An 18,096-nucleotide genomic window follows, 5' to 3' on the forward strand; every position below is an offset into this window, starting at 1 on the left:
TATTTATGATATTAATATATCTGTATATTTCATTGATTGTTAATAAAGATAGATACATATTTTTTATATACATTTTGTGAATGAGAATTAATTACAGGTTTTGTGAGTGGTGATAACAAGCTGCTCAGCATCCTGGTCAGCACCTCCGGGCAGACGTAGCGAGTGACATTCACTGAGTCATTTACAGTAGCACATGACTCATGTTAGATATGCGAAACTCATAAAATTGTTAGTCCTTATAGGTAACATTATAGCCTCATGTGCTCTCCAATGTATTCAAATATGACTATGTAGCTTTAAAATACCTGATGGCATCTATACAAAGAAAAGAACATTAGCCATTAGGCAGCTCCACAGTTATTTTCCCCCATGTGATTGTACTTTCTGACCTGATAGCATTTAGCCCATGGCTTTCATTTTGTTAAAATCCATAATGGCTTATTGGCTACCAGAGCTCCTTACATACTTTTTCTAAGCATAATTGGGAGTGGTTGGTCATGCTTCTCTGTAATGGCTTGCCACAAAAGGGAAAGTATCACAACTTGACAATCAGAAAATGTTAAGCATAGCCTGTGTACTGTATATCAGCCAAATTTAAAGGCAAAAACTGGCCTGATTCAGTCATGCAGATCTTGTAGCGCAGTGACTACTTATCTGTAGTGTGATTTGTTACAAATACATTCAGTATATGTTTTAGATGTTGGATTTTTAAATGCATCTACACAATTTTCCTCCAGTGCACAGTGTGATACATGAACCCCAATATTAGCAAATGTGCCTATCCATGCCATTAGGTTTCCCTGCAAGCATCACCCTCATTAAGAGTTAAAATTATCAAGAATCTATATCTATTGTGACCTGCTAATCACATTCTAGTGTTACATTTGTTTGACTGTTAAAGTGTCATCTACTCCTTAGATGACAATTACTTGTTCAGTTACTTACTATGGGTGAATAAAGGTTTTCAGTGAGAAGAATATAATGCAACTAATTCAATGGCAGCTATTGTTTTTATTATGCGTTTTTATATAATAACTGACTTTATATAATGACTGTGAATGAAATGTGCAATTATCCAGCACATGACAAGGTAAAATATTACCGTTTTCATCATTATCATCATTTCTTTTGATCTTTTTTCTGAAACGTGACCAAATCCAGCAATTGAAGGTGGAAAGCTTTAGTGATCTTGTTATCTGTTTACCTTCAAGATTTCTGCATCGGCCACAGATCATGGTAACATAGTATATAAGGCATGCAGATGTCGCATGCACCAAACTAATGTTTGGCATGCTACATGTGTTTATTCAATGTGCCAAATCACCCTTTGGCTGGTTACGCAATTTGCATAGCCGTTGACATATAATTACTGTCAGACTACGCAAATAATTGCATAGCACGCAGTGAAATTCTGTTTTAAAAGTGATGGATCTGTATGCCCATCCAGTTCAGCCAATTATCCTGCAATATTGATCCAGTGAGAGGTCAAAAACCCAATGGGGTAGAAGCCAATTTTCCTCATTTTAGGGAAAACATTCCTTCCTGACTCCAATCTGGCAATCCGAATAATCCCTGGAATCAACAACCTTTCTGAAGTAATTAGTGAGTATAACCTATTAATATAACATATATTAAACTGAAGAAAGGCATCCATCTCGCTTAAACTCTTTTAGTGAGTTCCCCTTCACCACATTCTCAGGCAGAGAGTTGCATAGTATCACTGCTCTCACAGTAAAGAACCCCCTTCTATATTGGTGTAGAAACCTTCTTTCCTCCAGAAGTTGAGGATGCCCCCTTGTTACAGTCACAGTCCTGGGTATAAACAGATCATGGGAGAGATCCCTGTATTGTCCTCTGATATATTTATACATAGTTATTAGGTTTTCCCTTAGCTGTCTTTTTTCTAAGCTAAATAGTCCCAATTTTGATAACCTCTCTGGATATTGTAGTCCGCCCATTCCATTTATGACTTCAGTTGCCCATTTGTGATCCCGCTGATATCTCTCTTATGCCCTTATTGAGTATCGATGCCCCAAACTGTAGCCAATATTCCATGTGTGATCTAACCAGTGACGTGTAAAGAGGAAGAACAATGTTCTCATCATGTGCCCCTAGACCTCTTTTAATGCACCTCATGATCCTATTAGCCTTAATACTTAAGTATGTATCAAGCATTTATTATGTATCCATAAAAGTTTTTCAGCGTTCCACCTCAGCCCTTACTCAGGCACATTTTGTTTCGTAGTATATCTTCTTGCTCTTAGGCATTATTTGCTTTAGTAGTCTTATTCTTTTAAACCCTGATGGAAAATTGAACACATATAAATTTTTATGCAGTGGTAAGCTACTCTTTTTTTAAGGATTTTGAAGGTGACTCCAGAATTAAAGTGCATAATAAATTCATTGAAATTGCAGACTGACATCTAGTCATATATATATATATATCACTCATACCTGTCTGTATGGTAAGGTTCTTTGCTTCTCCATCCTGCAAAGCCACAATGCTTATATCGTACAGCATTCCTGCTTCAAGACCATTCTGTGTGCATTCATAAGAGTCATTTGTCTTTTGGATGGGGTTACATGTCTTCTCCCCAAAATTGCTTGAACTACATATCATGCTAAAGTTACATGGACTGCCCGGGCTGCTCCACTTCATGTATATAGACTGTGAGAAAACTTTGCTCTCTGTGATGTTGATGGTGCATTTTACTGGCTCCACATCCTAAAAATGACACAGAACCTATTAGAACGTAATTTATCAATAGCAATCTAATTGATACTCAGTGCAGAAATTGGGGGTAGGTAAAAGCTAATAGTATATACAACAGATGATTTTAATATTCGCCAGATTCTCAATCTACAGAATAAGTAGTCTAATGGCAAAAACTAATTCAAAAATCTGAAATCTTTTTCAATATTTGACTTAAAGAAATAAACATTGCATATATTTCATAATAAAACACATAAAACAAATAAATATATTGTAAACATTTAACTTTATAAGCTGTGATATAAATGCATTCAGTAGTGTGAATGGATACAAACAGACCTGGCATACTTCACCTTAGAGAAACAATATTATATATAAAAGATTGAAGCAAGTTTGTCAAATGTGTAAAATATATCAAAGTCTGGTTTATCATTTCTCCCAATTCTTCACAATATCTCACTGCATTATTTGTGCTTTTCCATCTTAATTCAGGAAGTTTTCTCCATGCTTGCACTGTTCATTAATGCAAACTAAAGGATAGTATCAACTCTGCTGTGTCTGTAGCATGACAAACTAAGTGTGCTTACCTGAATGCAGCTTAGCACAATCCACAATGACAGTCCAAACACATAACTCAGCATTGCGAGAAGCCTGATGTAATCCTTAAGTGATAATAATTACATTGCCAAACCCCCAATGTGCAACGTCTGTTGTATCCAGATTCATAAAAAGTTGTTTCAAGCAATTCCAGAAAAAAAGGACTCTAGATGGCTTTCCAAGTCAAAGATTCTAATATGGTTCTCCAGAAGATGGGAAAGTTAACAAGTAAATCCAAGTAATTTTTTTCTGAAGGGTGGTGCAGTAAGACATAGAGGTACCAAGACGCTTTGATTTTGGGTAAAATTTAAGAAAAGGGTGTAGAAGGCAACGTCTTCCAATTTCCACATTGCCATTCTGACCCAGCCTAAACCTGTTCAGTCCTTTCCATCCACTTCCTTAATCAAGAGTCAATTTCCTCGGCTAATTCTAAAGCAACAATAAAGAGCTGAAACCAGAATCCAACCCAAGCAGAGCACTCAAGAGCGCCTCCCCTCCTTGTGAGTGTGCAAAAGGATCTAGACTGTCTTCTTGGCAGTACCTCTAAGATACCAGCCCAGCCAATTTCCTCTGACTGCTGACCCTTCATTAACCTTCTCTCCTGGTGCCTGGACACATCTGAAGAAAAGTTCCTTCTCTCCTTGCCCTATGTTGTGCCTGTCCTTTGGATACCGCTATCCCATGCCAGCACTTTCACTTTTCTGCTGTGATCATTTTTTTTGCCTGAAATCTTGTTTCTTTTCCCTCTAACTTTCCTCTCCCCCACCCCTGCCTTCCTTCCTCCTATCTCCTCGTTCTCTCTCAGGCTGGTTTCCCGAGGCTATTTTTGGACCTTTTTGTTTTCTTTTAATAAAACGTTTGGCCATTATAATTTCACACAACCAGCCTCACCCAAAAGGTCTTGTTACTCTTTTATCAGATCATTTAGATATGTGGACAGTAACAGATCAGACTTAGAATATAACTTTTTTTACTCTTGAATGTGCAATGCTCAATGCTCATAGATTAGTAGAACTGTTGCATGTATGTGTGTAACAAGTTCTTTTTGAACTACACTCTCACTAATAGCAGTCACATAATAGCAGGACCTCAGCATAATATTAGGCTAAATTCATTTCTCAAATAACATATGACACTATAGAGATCTACAACTCTGTCATGCCAGAGGAATTTCACGTTTTATTTTAAGTATTTGTTAGTCTTTCCCCTCTGTTTATTTTACTTTACAAATGGGAACTTCTTGGAACAGACTGTTATAGAATGACTGCATATCAGGGTCCAATTAGGGTTGCAACACCTGGACCTGTTCTACTGGATGGTACTAGGATCACTAAAGGCATCTGACCATTTGAAATTTGCTTAAAATGTCACTTTCAACAAACCTTGCATAAATTAATAGTTCAGGCAGCTATAAGAAATTTGGTAATATCAGAGAAAATGCTTTTTTCTCTACTTATCAGGCTCCTTTCCTCTTCCCTATGTCCAAAACTGTTCACTCTCTCTGAAAAACTGCTAAAATCAGTCTTGGTAGGCAAGATAGAATAACACCTCACTGATAGATCAAATTACATGTTGCTCATAGAAGCCTATGCAGAGGGGGGAGAGATGAACAAAGAGGAGCTGAGGGAGAATGAAGTGGAGAGACAAACAGAGACACTACTGCAGCTCATAGTAAATGTTTTACTGTCTTAGGGCTCTTTAACATGAACATCGTTTTAACGCTCAGATAGCCGCACTAAAACAGTAAGGCTATCTGAGCATTAAATCAAGTGAGCGAATAGCAGTCGCAGCTGCTATTAGTGAGTATGCCGCTCCCCATCCCTTTGCTGGTCGGCTCCCATAGGAGTCTATCGGCATCCAAAAATGTGCCTATTTTGATGCACGTTTTTTTCAGTGCGTCAAAAAAAATCGTTCATCTAAAAGAACCCATAGGAAATGCGATTTTTTGATGCACCTACTCAGCATCAAAACGATGCTCATGTGTAAGAGCCCTTAAGGTGTGTTTAGACAGAATGATTATTGTTCCAAAATGTGAGCCAATGACTGAATGACGAAGGAGAATTATGTGCTTCTCATTTGTTGGTCTCATCCGGCATAAAAATCATTGTTGACTCGTTCACTTCTCATTGCGTTTAAAAACTCCTAGTTCAGTGTTTCACATAGGAATCATGATGATGATCTTGACAGTGATCTGTCTGTCTAAACAGGCTGCATGAGTGCAAACGAGCTGGTGATGATGTCACCAGCAAGCGAGAATCATGCAGTTCTCATGGTGTGTAAAAGGGCCATTAGAGTTATTGGAATCACATCTACTCTGTTCAATACTCATCTATAACATCTTCCATGCCCAGGGAAAAAAAAAGGAAAAACTGGTGAAAATACAGGATGCAAATCATATAATAGTCAGAAATAGTGCTGCTCCTCATACACACACAGCAGCTTAGTCTGAAAAGTCACCTGAACATTTTGACACACTTTGAATGATACAACTGGTGCAAATTGGAACAAAGCTATTTCACCTTTGATTTACTTTGACTATATTGTCAGCAAATGAAAAAATAGCATTTTTATAACATGTATTCATATTCTTTCTTTCAGCTTATTTTTCAGTTCATTCTTGGAAAGCTACCTAGAAAGCAAACATATAAAGGCCAGTGCCTTTATTTCAATAACCATGTGACTATACAATCCCCAAGAAGCAAAATGAGAATGTGAGGGCACAATCAGAAATGAACATGAATCATCACTATGTCATTGTTACTTAAACAGAACTTGACTTGTAAAATGCTATAGACTATACTGGAGCTGTATAAATAAAGAATATTATGAACATTCTTGGTCTTGTGGTGGAATTTCCCAGAATGCAACATGACAAGAGGATACAATAGGCTGTGAAAAAAGCATAGCCTTGTTGAAGTATGTATAAAACGAAGCATTTACCTGGAAATAGAATTTTTATTTTTATTACATACCTATAATAGAAATAACCCTTTAATGCAAACATTGACTGTTTACTGTAAAGCATTATTTTGCTTGATTTGCTATTGTACTACATGTGTACACAGACCATTTCTAAATTCTGCCCTACTCTGTCGACGGATGTTTTGTATACTAAACCCTTTGGGAATTATAGGGGTTTTCTCTCAACCTAAAAAGGCCACTGGCCAGAGCAGTGACTTTCTATTGTCAGTGATTGGCTGCAGCCGTCCCATGTCTTAGCCAGCAGCAACCAGGAAGGACACAGAGGTTGTGGAGCAACTTTCAATCACGGAAAGCCCCTGTAAGGAACTCAGAATTATTTAAATCTTATAGCTAGTAAATTAGATAAAAAATGCCTTGTTTTTATATTGTGCTAAGGAAGATAGTATAGGCAGAGATCTGAGAGCTGGAACAACCTAAGCATCTGAAAACAGGTGAAATTGGGGGAAAATCAGCGCTATTCAAATTGTAAACTGCAAGATTTCAGAATCAAACATTCTCATTTTTATACAATGTATCTGTTTGATACTCTTGACCATAAGTATTTAAAACACAAACTGTACATACTGTCCAGCAGCATGTTAAGGTATGTTCACACATGGCAGATTTACTGCAGACGTTTCTGAGGTTGACTATTCAATCCATACATCTGCACAGGGTTTTATAAGCATGTGTATGAGATTATTACAATCCTCATTCTATTGTACTGGACTGGTGCAGAAATTTCTGCTGCTTGTGCATATGCTGTTAAAGGGGTTGTCCTACTTGGAAATTGCTTTTGTTACAAGGGACCCCAATGATAAATTGATTACAGAGCAGCAATAAACTGTAATCTGTTCTCCAGACAGGCAACAGCACTGATACATAAATGTTATCTTCATGAAATGAGCTATCTTGAATACATCAGCTTTTGGATAAATAATAACATTATTAAGGTTAAAAAGATCACCAGTCCATGGGTATACAAAATTCTATTTCATTCAGTCATCCCCTTGATGCACCTCTTCCTGGGAAAGCTGGGCATCAACAAATATGAAAGTCATTCCAGCTTTTCCTGACAAATCTGCAGCAGTATGCAGGGATGTATCACTGCCTGTAGATTTGTAATTTAAGAATGCTGGGTGCGGGGTGCACCAGACCACCAAGACTATCAGAGCCCCCCTATAGGAGTAACCTGAAGCTCTTGGGCTCTGATGCAAAATCTGTAACAGAGCCCCGCACCTACTCTGTGCTGTTTATATTACTAAAGTTTTCTCCAAGGTCTTTAGGGCCCCTTAAGGCATAAGGGTCCTGATGTGACTGGTACCTCTGCAACCCTGATAGCTACTGCTCTGTAAGATACTCCGATAGGTCTAGCCTCTGATACAGCAAAAGGCTCTTTTAGAAATGAGCATAGGGATTATCACTTATCACTATGGTCTATTTAATATATAATTGCTTCATAAATAACTTGTTAGACTTACTGATAATCTGTCCTGTGTGCCCTATTGTAGCAAATTTTATGATGCTATTAAAAGTGCAGATTAACTTGTTTAGTTCATCCAGCACACTTTGGAGGGAATTATTTCCTCTGGAAGACCCAAGGAACCCCAGATCTATGTTGGCTAGGCAATAACCCCAGTAGGAGATGGCAGACATACTGGTTGTCAGCTAGCTCTCTGGGATAGTTATACAGCCTAATAAATGTTCTACAATTCAACAGAAATGGACAGTTTAAGCACATTCAAAATAGAAGATTACTTAGGACCACCTGTATTCATCTAATATACATTGAGATCTAAATATATTATATTATATATATATATATATATATATATATATATATATATATACATATATACACACCTTACCACGTCCTGTGTAGGTTTGTGACTGAAATACTGCCACCATGTGGTTGAGTGGCCACATGACATGCTGAGGCATGTATATATGTGAGCCAATAGAGGGGGACTTGACACCTAATTGTTTATACTATAGAGGACACTGTGGTCTGCATTCACCAGCCAAGGGGCTGCAACACCCACTCACAGGAGTAGCAGAGAGTGGCTCCTATTACACTTACAGTTAGTGCCCACATCAAAATGCTGTACAAGAATGTACAGCGTAATGGGGCTGGTACCAAGAAGAAAGGGGGGGGGGGGGGGGTATAAAGCCGTCTCATCCAAACTTACTTCAGTGTGGCCTCTACCCTGGCCTGCACCCAGCAGTGTAGCAAAGAGCAGCTCCCGCTACATCAAACTGTGCATTTGGCTCAGCTGCTTCTGCGTTGCCAACCTGTACCCGGCTGTATTCAGTGCCCACATCGAAGCACTGCCCAGGGATGTACAGGTATGCCAGTACAGCAATACACAAACAGACCTCCACGTTGGTTTGCCCTGGGTATTTTGTGTATATGAAATGGCTGATATCTTGACATTACTACTCTTATTCCTCATCCCACAAAGTAATTTCCATGAGCATGGATATTTATATAGAGATTGCAGTCATTGTCCTGGGACAAGAACTCTGCCCTTAAGTGGATGCATTTTCTATTACAGTCACTCTCCTGGAACGGGCTATCTACTAGTATTTAAATAGAATGGAAGATGTGGCCAAATAGGTGCCAGTATTAGAGGTGGTTGAGCAGGTGGTTCTTGGATTGCCATGTAGTTTGCATTGTTTATCTCAAACTGGTGTAACTCAGTGACCTTGGGAAATAATTAAATCTCTAGCTTCCTGTGAAACTAAAAATAAGAACATACAGATGCTTTGGAGAAGGTATTCATTGTTGCTTGCATTGTTCTTAAATGATTGAAGATTCTCACTTTTGTATAAAGGACGTGTTAAATATGGCCCTCAGTAAACTCCATACAGCAGGTAATCCATTAGTTAACATGGCTTCCTGAGCTCAATTATTTTACTGTACAGGCTGCGGAAGTTTAGGGAGTGCCCGGATATGTGGCTAATAGCAGGCTCCAGGGTCTTTTGCTGCAGACACTTTCCCAAGGTTTCCTGACATTTTTTTAAAAATACCAACTTCACTCCATTATAATCAGGAGGAAATGGGCTTTAAACAACCTTTGTCTGCGTGGCTTTTAAAGCACAAACTATAGGTTTACATACAGCTGAAGATTGCTGGACATTTTATTCAGTTGTGAAGATGAAGAACTTTACTTGCACTTCAACACATAACAAATAAGTTATTTGCTTTTATCAGAGGCTGAACACACTCCAGATTCAGTCAGCATTAAAAGGGTATTCCCAAGATCACATCGGTGGCTCAGTGAATTCTATGGCTGAAATCATAAAACTTTGCAAATACACCCATTTATACACCCAGTCCTGATTTTTCACTCCTTAAGGCAGGGGTCACACAGGGCGGATTTGCCGCGGTTCTGCCGCAGCAGATCCGCCGGCGGCAAAACCGCCCGCGGCCGCTAATCTCGGGATTAGCCAGCCATGTGGACGAGGTTTCCCCGAAACCTCGTCCACACGGGACGGCTAATCCGCTGCGGTAAATCCGGTTGAAACCGTGGCTGCGGCCGCTGCAGCCGCGGTTTCAAAAGAAGCAGCATGTCTGTTTACAGACGTTTTTTTGTTTATTTATGTTACGGCCGCGCTCTCCTCTATGGGAGAGCCGGCCGCAACGGAAAAGCAAGCGGCCGGGCCACTTCAAAGCCGCCGCGGCTTAAACCGCGGCGGTTCTCCCGGCGGAAATCTCGCGGTTTTTGCTGCGGCCAAACCGCGAGATTTCCGACGGGAATACACCCTGTGTGAAGTTCCATCCCCAGTGTCTATTTATCTTTGGTCCCTCCTGGACCCAACCTCTAGTAGTTCTCCACTATGGTGAGGCATGCTCAGTTCAGCCTGCCTTTACTCCCCTATAAATGCTCTGTCTTGGTCTTCATCACACAGGGCAAGCATGCGCTGAGCAGGCTGTGTCTCTGCTCTCTCTCCCCCTTGTATTCAGTAAGCTTAGCTCTGCTCCCAATCTCCTCCCCAGATAAAAGGTTAACCCTTCCATTTTCACAGGTATAGTTTTATGGGTCTTATCAGGGCTATAGGAGATAAGTTTTGCAGAGCTCCCTCCCTCTCCATACCTCAGGCTCTGCTGGCTAGCTCCTGCTCCCCTCCTTGAACTGTGTAAATACTTAGTTATGCTCTTGTGCTTAAAGGGAGGATAAAGAGTTAGCTTTTTGGCTTATTTTTTTAACATTTTAGGCCCTCCACCCCAAACTGTATTTCAGTAATATGCTTATCGTGGTGCCAGAGCACCGTTTCAGTGCCCCAGTGCCACGGTATCTGCCCCAGGACATCACTGAGTCTGCTAGTGAAGTCCCATAAACAGATCATGTAGGCCTCTAATCTAGAAGGCCCGGTCTGTTTATGGAATGTCACTAATGAGGTCCTGTGTTGGGGCCTGTTATGGGGTAAACAACCATGTGACTGCTGCAGACATGGTAAACAGACCCTCTAGAAGACCAGAGTGCCTGTAGGGGTGTAGGTGAATATTTTTTATTATATACTTCTTCCTTCCTACTGCCACAAACGTATTTTTATATCAGAGAACCTCTTTAATCTACTAAAACGAAGGTGTCCACTCCAAATTACTGCTGTTAACCATTTAGATGGCATTATCAATTCTGACAGAGGGATTTAGATGGCCCGACAGAGGGAAGAAGCTCTCTCTGTCTTCTGAACAGCCCCCCTGCAATGAGCTTTTGGGGTGCCATTCAGGTGTGAAGGCCCTCAGGGCTGCCATATATTTCTGCCTATTAAGCTACTTCAGGTCCCTTGTAGGTAGTGAAAGAAATGAGTAAAAATAAGTTAAATAAAGTTTATTTGTAATTATTGCAAGAATAAAAATATTAAAAGTTAAGGAAAAACGTATTATTTATGCCACACAGAAAACGTTGGCAGATAAAAAAAACACAACACCAGAATTTTGATTTGTTGGTCACCTAGTTTCCAAAAAAACATTTTATAAAGAGCGATCAAAAAGTGATATGTACCCCAAGATGGTACCAATAGAAAGAACAAGTTTTTCCCCAAAAGCAAGCCTCTATCCAACTGCATTGATGGAAAAATAAAAAAAATTACAAGTGTCAGAATATGGCAGCAGAACGGATTTTTAAGACATTTTATTTTTAAAAGTAGTATAAGAAAAACTATATAAATTGGGTATCTCTGTAATCGCACCGACCCACACAATAACGTTAACATGTCATTTTTGCTACAGTGTGTATGTCACAAGACAATATCCTAATGGAGTAATTGAAGATGTATTTTAAAACGCAGCTAAGCCGTTTAAAGCTCCATTTAGACGGGGCGAATTTTGGGCAAACGGTGCCCGACACTCGCCCCCGCTAGAGTTGAGTGAACATACTCTTCCGAGCTTGATGCTCGTTCGAGTATTAGCGTACTCGATGGTGCTCGCTACTCGCCAATTTGGCCCCCTCCCCGCCACTGACATGTCAGATTTGACCCCTCCCAGCTGCGACGTTGCGCACGTCAATGGTAGTTTGTGGCTGGCTTGGCAGAGGAGAGAGAGAGAGAGAGAGAAAAGATAAAAGCTTGGCAATCGACAGGTCACATAAAAAAATGCTCGAGTCTCCCATTAAAGTCAATGGGGTTCGTTACTCGAATAGAGCTCTGGAATTTTACGAAAAGCTCGACTCGAATAACGAGGACCCGAGCATTTTGGTGCTCGCTCATCTCTAGTCGCGCACATACTCGTCCCCGCTGCTGCACTGGAGCTAGTATCGCTGGCTCGCTCACAGCAGGGAGGATGCAGCATAAACGATGAACGATGAGCTGATTTGCTGATCGCTTAGTGTAAATAGCAGCCGCTCAGTACTGAACGAGCGCTATGTTAAATTAATTGACAGGGGCGGAGGAGAGCGAGGAGTGAAATCTCCTGCAGCCTCCCCGCTCCCTGCTGGCTGCTATGTGAGCGAGCTAGCGCTTCTAGCTCCCGTGCAGTAGCACGGGAGTGATTATACAGAGGGACGAGTGGTGGGATTCATTTGCCGGACACTCGTCCCTTCTAAATAGAGCTTAAGTCACTGTAGCCTTTACATGACCCTACAGAACAGTAATCTGCAAACTGGCTCTCGAGTTGTGGCGCAACTCCATCTACCAACTTGGAGTTGTAAAAGCATGCTGTGAGCTATAGTTGTGCAGCAGCCGGAGATCCACACGCTGCAGACCACTAGCATGGAATGCTCTATTCTGGTTTTTTAAATAAAGGTTAAGTTGTGCATGTCGGTGGTCCAGTGGCTGTAAAACATCTGTAGCTTATTCCTGAGGCTTTTTTTCTAATGGGAGAATAAAATATCTAAAGAAATGTGATTGCAGGCTGCAGACCTGCTGTGGAAATTCTTTCATCTTTCCTTATGTATTCTGCTTGAAAGCATTGTAGTTGGCGTCCCCTACTGTTACATATTGGTATAAAACATGTCAGATCACTGTTTCTGCTCCATCCCAGCAATTGTGACCACAAGTAGGGCTGGGATCAAACTATTGTTTTTAAGCTATACATTATTTCTTTTTTAATTTTTGTGCAATGCATCTAAACTAAATGAAACTAATGTATAAGATTATATCTAGAGATGAGCGAACGTGTTCGTCCGAGCTTGATATTCGTGCGAATATTAGGGTGTTCGGGATGTTCGTTATTCGTAACGAACACCATGCGGTGTTCGGGTTACTTTCACTTCCTTCCCTGAGACGTTAGCGCGCTTTTCTGGCCAATTGAAAGACAGGGAAGGCATTACAACTTCCCCCTGTGACGTTTAAGCCCTATACCACCCCCCTGCTGTGAGTGGCTGGGGTGATCAGGTGTCCGCCGAATATAAAAGTCGGCCCCTCCCGCGGCTCGCCTCAGATGCCGTGTGAGTTAGATGAGGGACAGTGCTGTTTGTACCGGAGCTGCTGTAGGGAAAGAATTGGTAGTTAGTGTAGGCTTCAAGACCCCCAAAGGTCCTTATTAGGGCCACTGATAGCTGTGTGTTGGCTGCTGTTAGCAGTGGCAATTATTTTTTTTCTCAAAATCGCCTCTGCAGAGCGTTGCACCCGGCATTAGGGACAGAAGTGCTGCATAGGCAGGGAGAGTGTTAGGAGTGAGTGTAGCCTTCAAGAACCTCAACGGTCCTTTCTAGGGCCATATTTAACCGTGTGCAGTACTGTGCTGGCTGCTGTTAGCTGTGCTGCATTTTTTTTTTCTTCTCAAAATCGCCTCTGCAGAGCATTGCACCCTCCATTGATACTGCAGGGAAAGAATTGTGTAGGCAGGGCCACAACACAGTTATTATTCATTGAATATACGCAGTGCTGCCTTTTGGTGGAAAAAAACTGAAAATAATTGTATTTGTCCTGCCTCTGTCCGTCCTAAGGGCGGTGGACACGTGTCGGCTGCATGTGCAACGTTTAAAAATCAGACGCACCCAGCTACGTTTTACTCCTGGCTTCGCCATTTGCTTTCCTTAATTGGGAAAAAAAATACCTGCTCTGCCAGAGTTAATAACTCTGCTACCCTCACGTTCTGTGCCACATTAGCAGGGACACAGCACAGTTATTAAACTTCTCATGTTCATTGAATATACGCAGTGCTGCCTTTTGGTGGAAAAAAACTGAAAATAATTCTATTTGTCCTGCCTCTGTCCGTCCTAAGGGCGGTGGACACGTGTCGGCTGCGTGTGCAACGTTTAAAAATCAGACGCACCCAGCTACGTTTTACTCCTGGCTTCGCCATTTGCTTTCCTTAATTGGGAAAAAAAATACCTGCTCTGCCAGAGTTAATAACTCTGCTACCCTCACGTTCTGTGACACATTAGCAGGGACACAGCACAGTTATTAAACTTCTCATGTTCATTGAATATACGCAGTGCTGCCTTTTGGTGGAAAAAAACTGAAAATAATTGTATTTGTCCTGCCTCTGTTCGTCCTAAGGGCGGTGGACACGTGTCGGCTGCGTGTGCAACGTTTAAAAATCAGACGCACCCAGCTACGTTTTACTCCTGGCTTCGCCATTTGCTTTCCTTAATTGGGAAAAAAAATACCTGCTCTGCCAGAGTTAATAACTCTGCTACCCTCACGTTCTGTGACACATTAGCAGGGACACAGCACAGTTATTAAACTTCTCATGTTCATTGAATATACGCAGTGCTGCCTTTTGGTGGAAAAAAACTGAAAATAATTGTATTTGTCCTGCCTCTGTTCGTCCTAAGGGCGGTGGACACGTGTCGGCTGCGTGTGCAACGTTTAAAAATCAGACGCACCCAGCTACGTTTTACTCCTGGCTTCGCCATTTGCTTTCCTTAATTGGGAAAAAAAATACCTGCTCTGCCAGAGTTAATAACTCTGCTACCCTCACGTTCTGTGACACATTAGCAGGGACACAGCACAGTTATTAAACTTAGATTATTCATTCACTAGAGGCAGTGGGGCCTTTCGTTTTCAAAAAACGGAAAAAATTATATTTGGCTGCAGTCTTGCGCCAATTTATTTCCTGCCTGTGAAATCAAATCACTGGTAATACAGCATGCTGAGGGGTAGGGGTAGGCCTAGAGGACGTGGACGCGGCCGAGGACGCGGAGGGCCAAGTCAGGGTGTGGGCACAGGCCGAGCTCCTGATCCAGGTGTGTCGCAGCCGACTGCTGCGCGATTAGGAGAGAGGCACGTTTCTGGCGTCCCCACATTCATCGCCCAATTAATGGGTCCACGCGGGAGACGGTTATTAGAAAATGAGCAGTGTGAGCAGGTCCTGTCCTGGATGGCAGAAAGTGCTTCGAGCAACCTATCGTCAACACGCAGTTCTGCGCCGTCCACTGCTGCAAATCCGAATCCTCTGTCTGCTGCTCCTCCTTCCTCCCAGCCTCCTCACTCCACTACAATGACACCTGCTCAGGAGCGGGAACACTCCCAGAAACAGTTCTCGGGCCCCTGCTTAGATTGGGCAGCAGCGGTTCCTCTCCCACCAGAGGAGTTTATCGTCACTGATGCCCAACCATTCGAAAGTTCCCGGGGTCCGAGGGAAGAGGCTGGGGACTTCCGCCAACTGTCTCAACAACTTTCTGTGGGTGAGGAGGACGATGACGATCAGACACAGTTGTCTTGCAGTGAGGTAGTAGTAAGGGCAGTAAGTCCGAGGGAGCAGCGCACAGAGGATTCGGAGGAAGAGCAGCAGGACGATGAGGTGACTGACCCCACCTGGTGTGCAATGCTTACTCAGGAGGACAGGTCTTCAGAGGGGGAGTCAAGGGCATCAGCAGGGCAGGTTGCAAGAGGCAGTGCGGTGGCCAGGGGTAGAGGCAGGGCCAGACCGAATAATCCACCAACTGTTTCCCAAAGCGCCCCCTCGCGCCATGCCACCCTGCAGAGGCCGAGGTGCTCTAAGGTCTGGCAGTTTTTCACAGAGACGCCTGACGACCGACGAACAGTGGTGTGCAACCTTTGTCGCGCAAAGCTCAGCCGGGGAGCCAACACCAACAGCCTCACCACCACCACCATGCGCAGACATATGATGGCCAAGCACCCCACAAGGTGGGACGAAGGCCGTTCAGCGCCTCCGGTTTGCACCCCTGCCTCTCCCCCTGTGCCCCAACCTGCCACTGAGATGCAACCCCCCTCTCAGGACACAGGCACTACCGCCTCATGGCCTGCACCCACACCCTCATCTCCGCTGTCCTCGGCCCCATCCAGCAGTGTAGTTCAGCGCACCGTCCAGCCGTCGCTTGCGCAACTGTTGGAGCGCAAGCGCAAGTACGCCGCCACGCACCCGCACGCTCAAACGTTAACCGTCCGCATAGCAAAATTCATCAGCCTTGAGATGCTGCCGTATAGGGTTGTGGAAACTGAGTCCTTCAAAAGTATCATGGAGGCGGCGGCCCTACGCTACTCAGTTCCCAGTCGCCACTACTTTTCCCGATGTGCCGTCCCAGCCCTGCACGACCACGTCTCCCGCAACATTGTACGCGCCCTCACCAACGCGGTTACTGCCACGGTCCACTTAACAACGGACACGTGGACAAGCACAGGCGGGCAGGGCCACTACATCTCCCTGACGGCACATTGGGTGAATTTAGTGGAGGCTGGGACAGAGTCAGAGCCTGGGACCGCTCACGTCCTACCCACCCCCAGAATTGCGGGCCCCAGCTCGGTGGTGGTATCTGCGGAGGTGTATGCTTCCTCCACTAAAGCACCCTCCTCCTCCTCCTCTGTCTCGCAATCAAGATGTGTTAGCAGCAGCATGTCGCCAGGAGTCGGTGTCGCGCGGTGTGGCAGCACAGCGGTGGGCAAGCGTCAGCAGGCCGTGCTGAAACTACTCAGCTTAGGCGATAAGAGGCACACGGCCCACGAACTGCTGCAGGGTCTGACACAGCAGACCGACCGCTGGCTTGCGCCGCTGAGCCTCCAACCGGGCATGGTCGTGTGTGACAACGGCCGTAACCTGGTGGCGGCTCTGCAGCTCGGCAGCCTCACGCACGTGCCATGCCTGGCCCACGTCTTTAATTTGGTGGTTCAGCGCTTTCTGAAAAGCTACCCACGCTTGTCAGACCTGCTCGTAAAGGCGCGCCGGCTCTGCGCACATTTCCGCAAGTCCCACACGGATGCTGCCACCCTGCGCACCCTGCAACATCACTTTAAGCTGCCAGTGCACCGACTGCTGTGCGACGTGCCCACACGGTGGAACTCTACGCTCCACATGTTGGCCAGGCTCTATGAACAATGTAGAGCTATAGTCGAATACCAACTCCAACATGGGCGGCGCAGTGGGAGTCAGCCTCCTCAATTCCTTTCAGAAGAGTGGGCCTGGTTGGCAGACATCTGCCATGTCCTTGGTAATTTTGAGGAGTCTACCCAGGTGGTGAGCGGCGATGCTACAATCATTAGCGTCACCATTCCTCTGCTATGCATCTTGAGAAATTCCCTGCAAACCATAAAGGCAGCTGCTTTGTGCTCGGAAACGGGGGCGGGGGAAGACAGTATGCCGCTGGATAGTCAGGGCACCCTCCTGTCTATTTCTCAACGCGTACAGGAGGAGGAGGAGGAGCATGAGGAGGATGAGGAGGAGGGGGAAGAGACAGCTTGGCCCGCTGCTGACGGTACACCGGCTGATTGCCTGTCATTCTTTCAGCGTGTATGGCCTGAGGAGGAGGAGGAGGAGGAGGAGGAGGATCCTGAAAGTGATCTTCCTAGTGAAGACAGCCATGTGTTGCGTACTGGTACCCTGGCACACATGGCTGACTTCATGTTAGGATGCCTTTCTCGTGACCCTCGCGTTGCACGCATTCTGGCCACAACGGATTACTGGGTGTACACACTGCTCGACCCACGCTATAAGGAGAACCTGCCCACTCTCATTCCCGAAGAGGAAAGGGGTTCGAGAGTGTTGCTATACCACAGGACCCTTGCGGACAAGCTTATGGTAAAATTCCCAGCCGACAGCGCTAGTGGCAGAAGGCGCAGTACCGAGGGCAAGGTAGCAGGGGAGGTGCGGAGATCGAGCAGCATGTACATCCCAGGCAGTGCAACAGTCTTTAAGGGCCTGGCCAGCTTTATGGCTCCCCACCAAGACTGTGTCACCGCTCCCCAGTCAAGGCTGAGTCGGCGGGAGCACTGTAAAAGGATGGTGAGGGAGTACGTAGCCGATCGCACGACCATCCTCGGTGACGCCTCTGCCCCCTACAACTACTGGGTGTCGAAGCTGGACACGTGGCCTGAACTAGCGCTGTATGCCCTGGAGGTGCTTGCTTGTCCTGCGGCTAGCGTCTTGTCGGAGAGGGTGTTTAGTGCGGCTGGAGGAATCATCACAGATAAGCGTAGCC

At 44.2% G+C, this 18,096-nt stretch overlaps 1 protein-coding gene across 2 annotated transcripts in view; it reads right to left on the bottom strand.

The window, feature by feature from the left end:
• PTPRB (protein tyrosine phosphatase receptor type B) overlaps positions 1–18,096 on the bottom strand; it is a 159,569-nt gene that overhangs the window by 98,694 nt on the left and 42,779 nt on the right. Inside the window, exons 1-2 of one of the 2 annotated variants that reach the window (XM_066591636.1) lie at positions 3,301–3,843; positions 2,455–2,725 (exon numbers count right to left, since the gene is read on the bottom strand). In XM_066591636.1, the coding sequence (XP_066447733.1) occupies positions 2,455–2,725; positions 3,301–3,354 (325 nt within the window). In that variant the 5' untranslated portion in view covers positions 3,355–3,843. Of the gene's footprint in view, positions 1–2,454; positions 2,726–3,300; positions 3,844–18,096 lie in introns of those variants that run through there. The other variant, XM_066591635.1, reaches the window with a different exon arrangement.

This window comes from Eleutherodactylus coqui, chromosome 2, assembly GCF_035609145.1.
Source record: "Eleutherodactylus coqui strain aEleCoq1 chromosome 2, aEleCoq1.hap1, whole genome shotgun sequence".
NCBI lineage: Eukaryota > Metazoa > Chordata > Amphibia > Anura > Eleutherodactylidae > Eleutherodactylus > Eleutherodactylus coqui.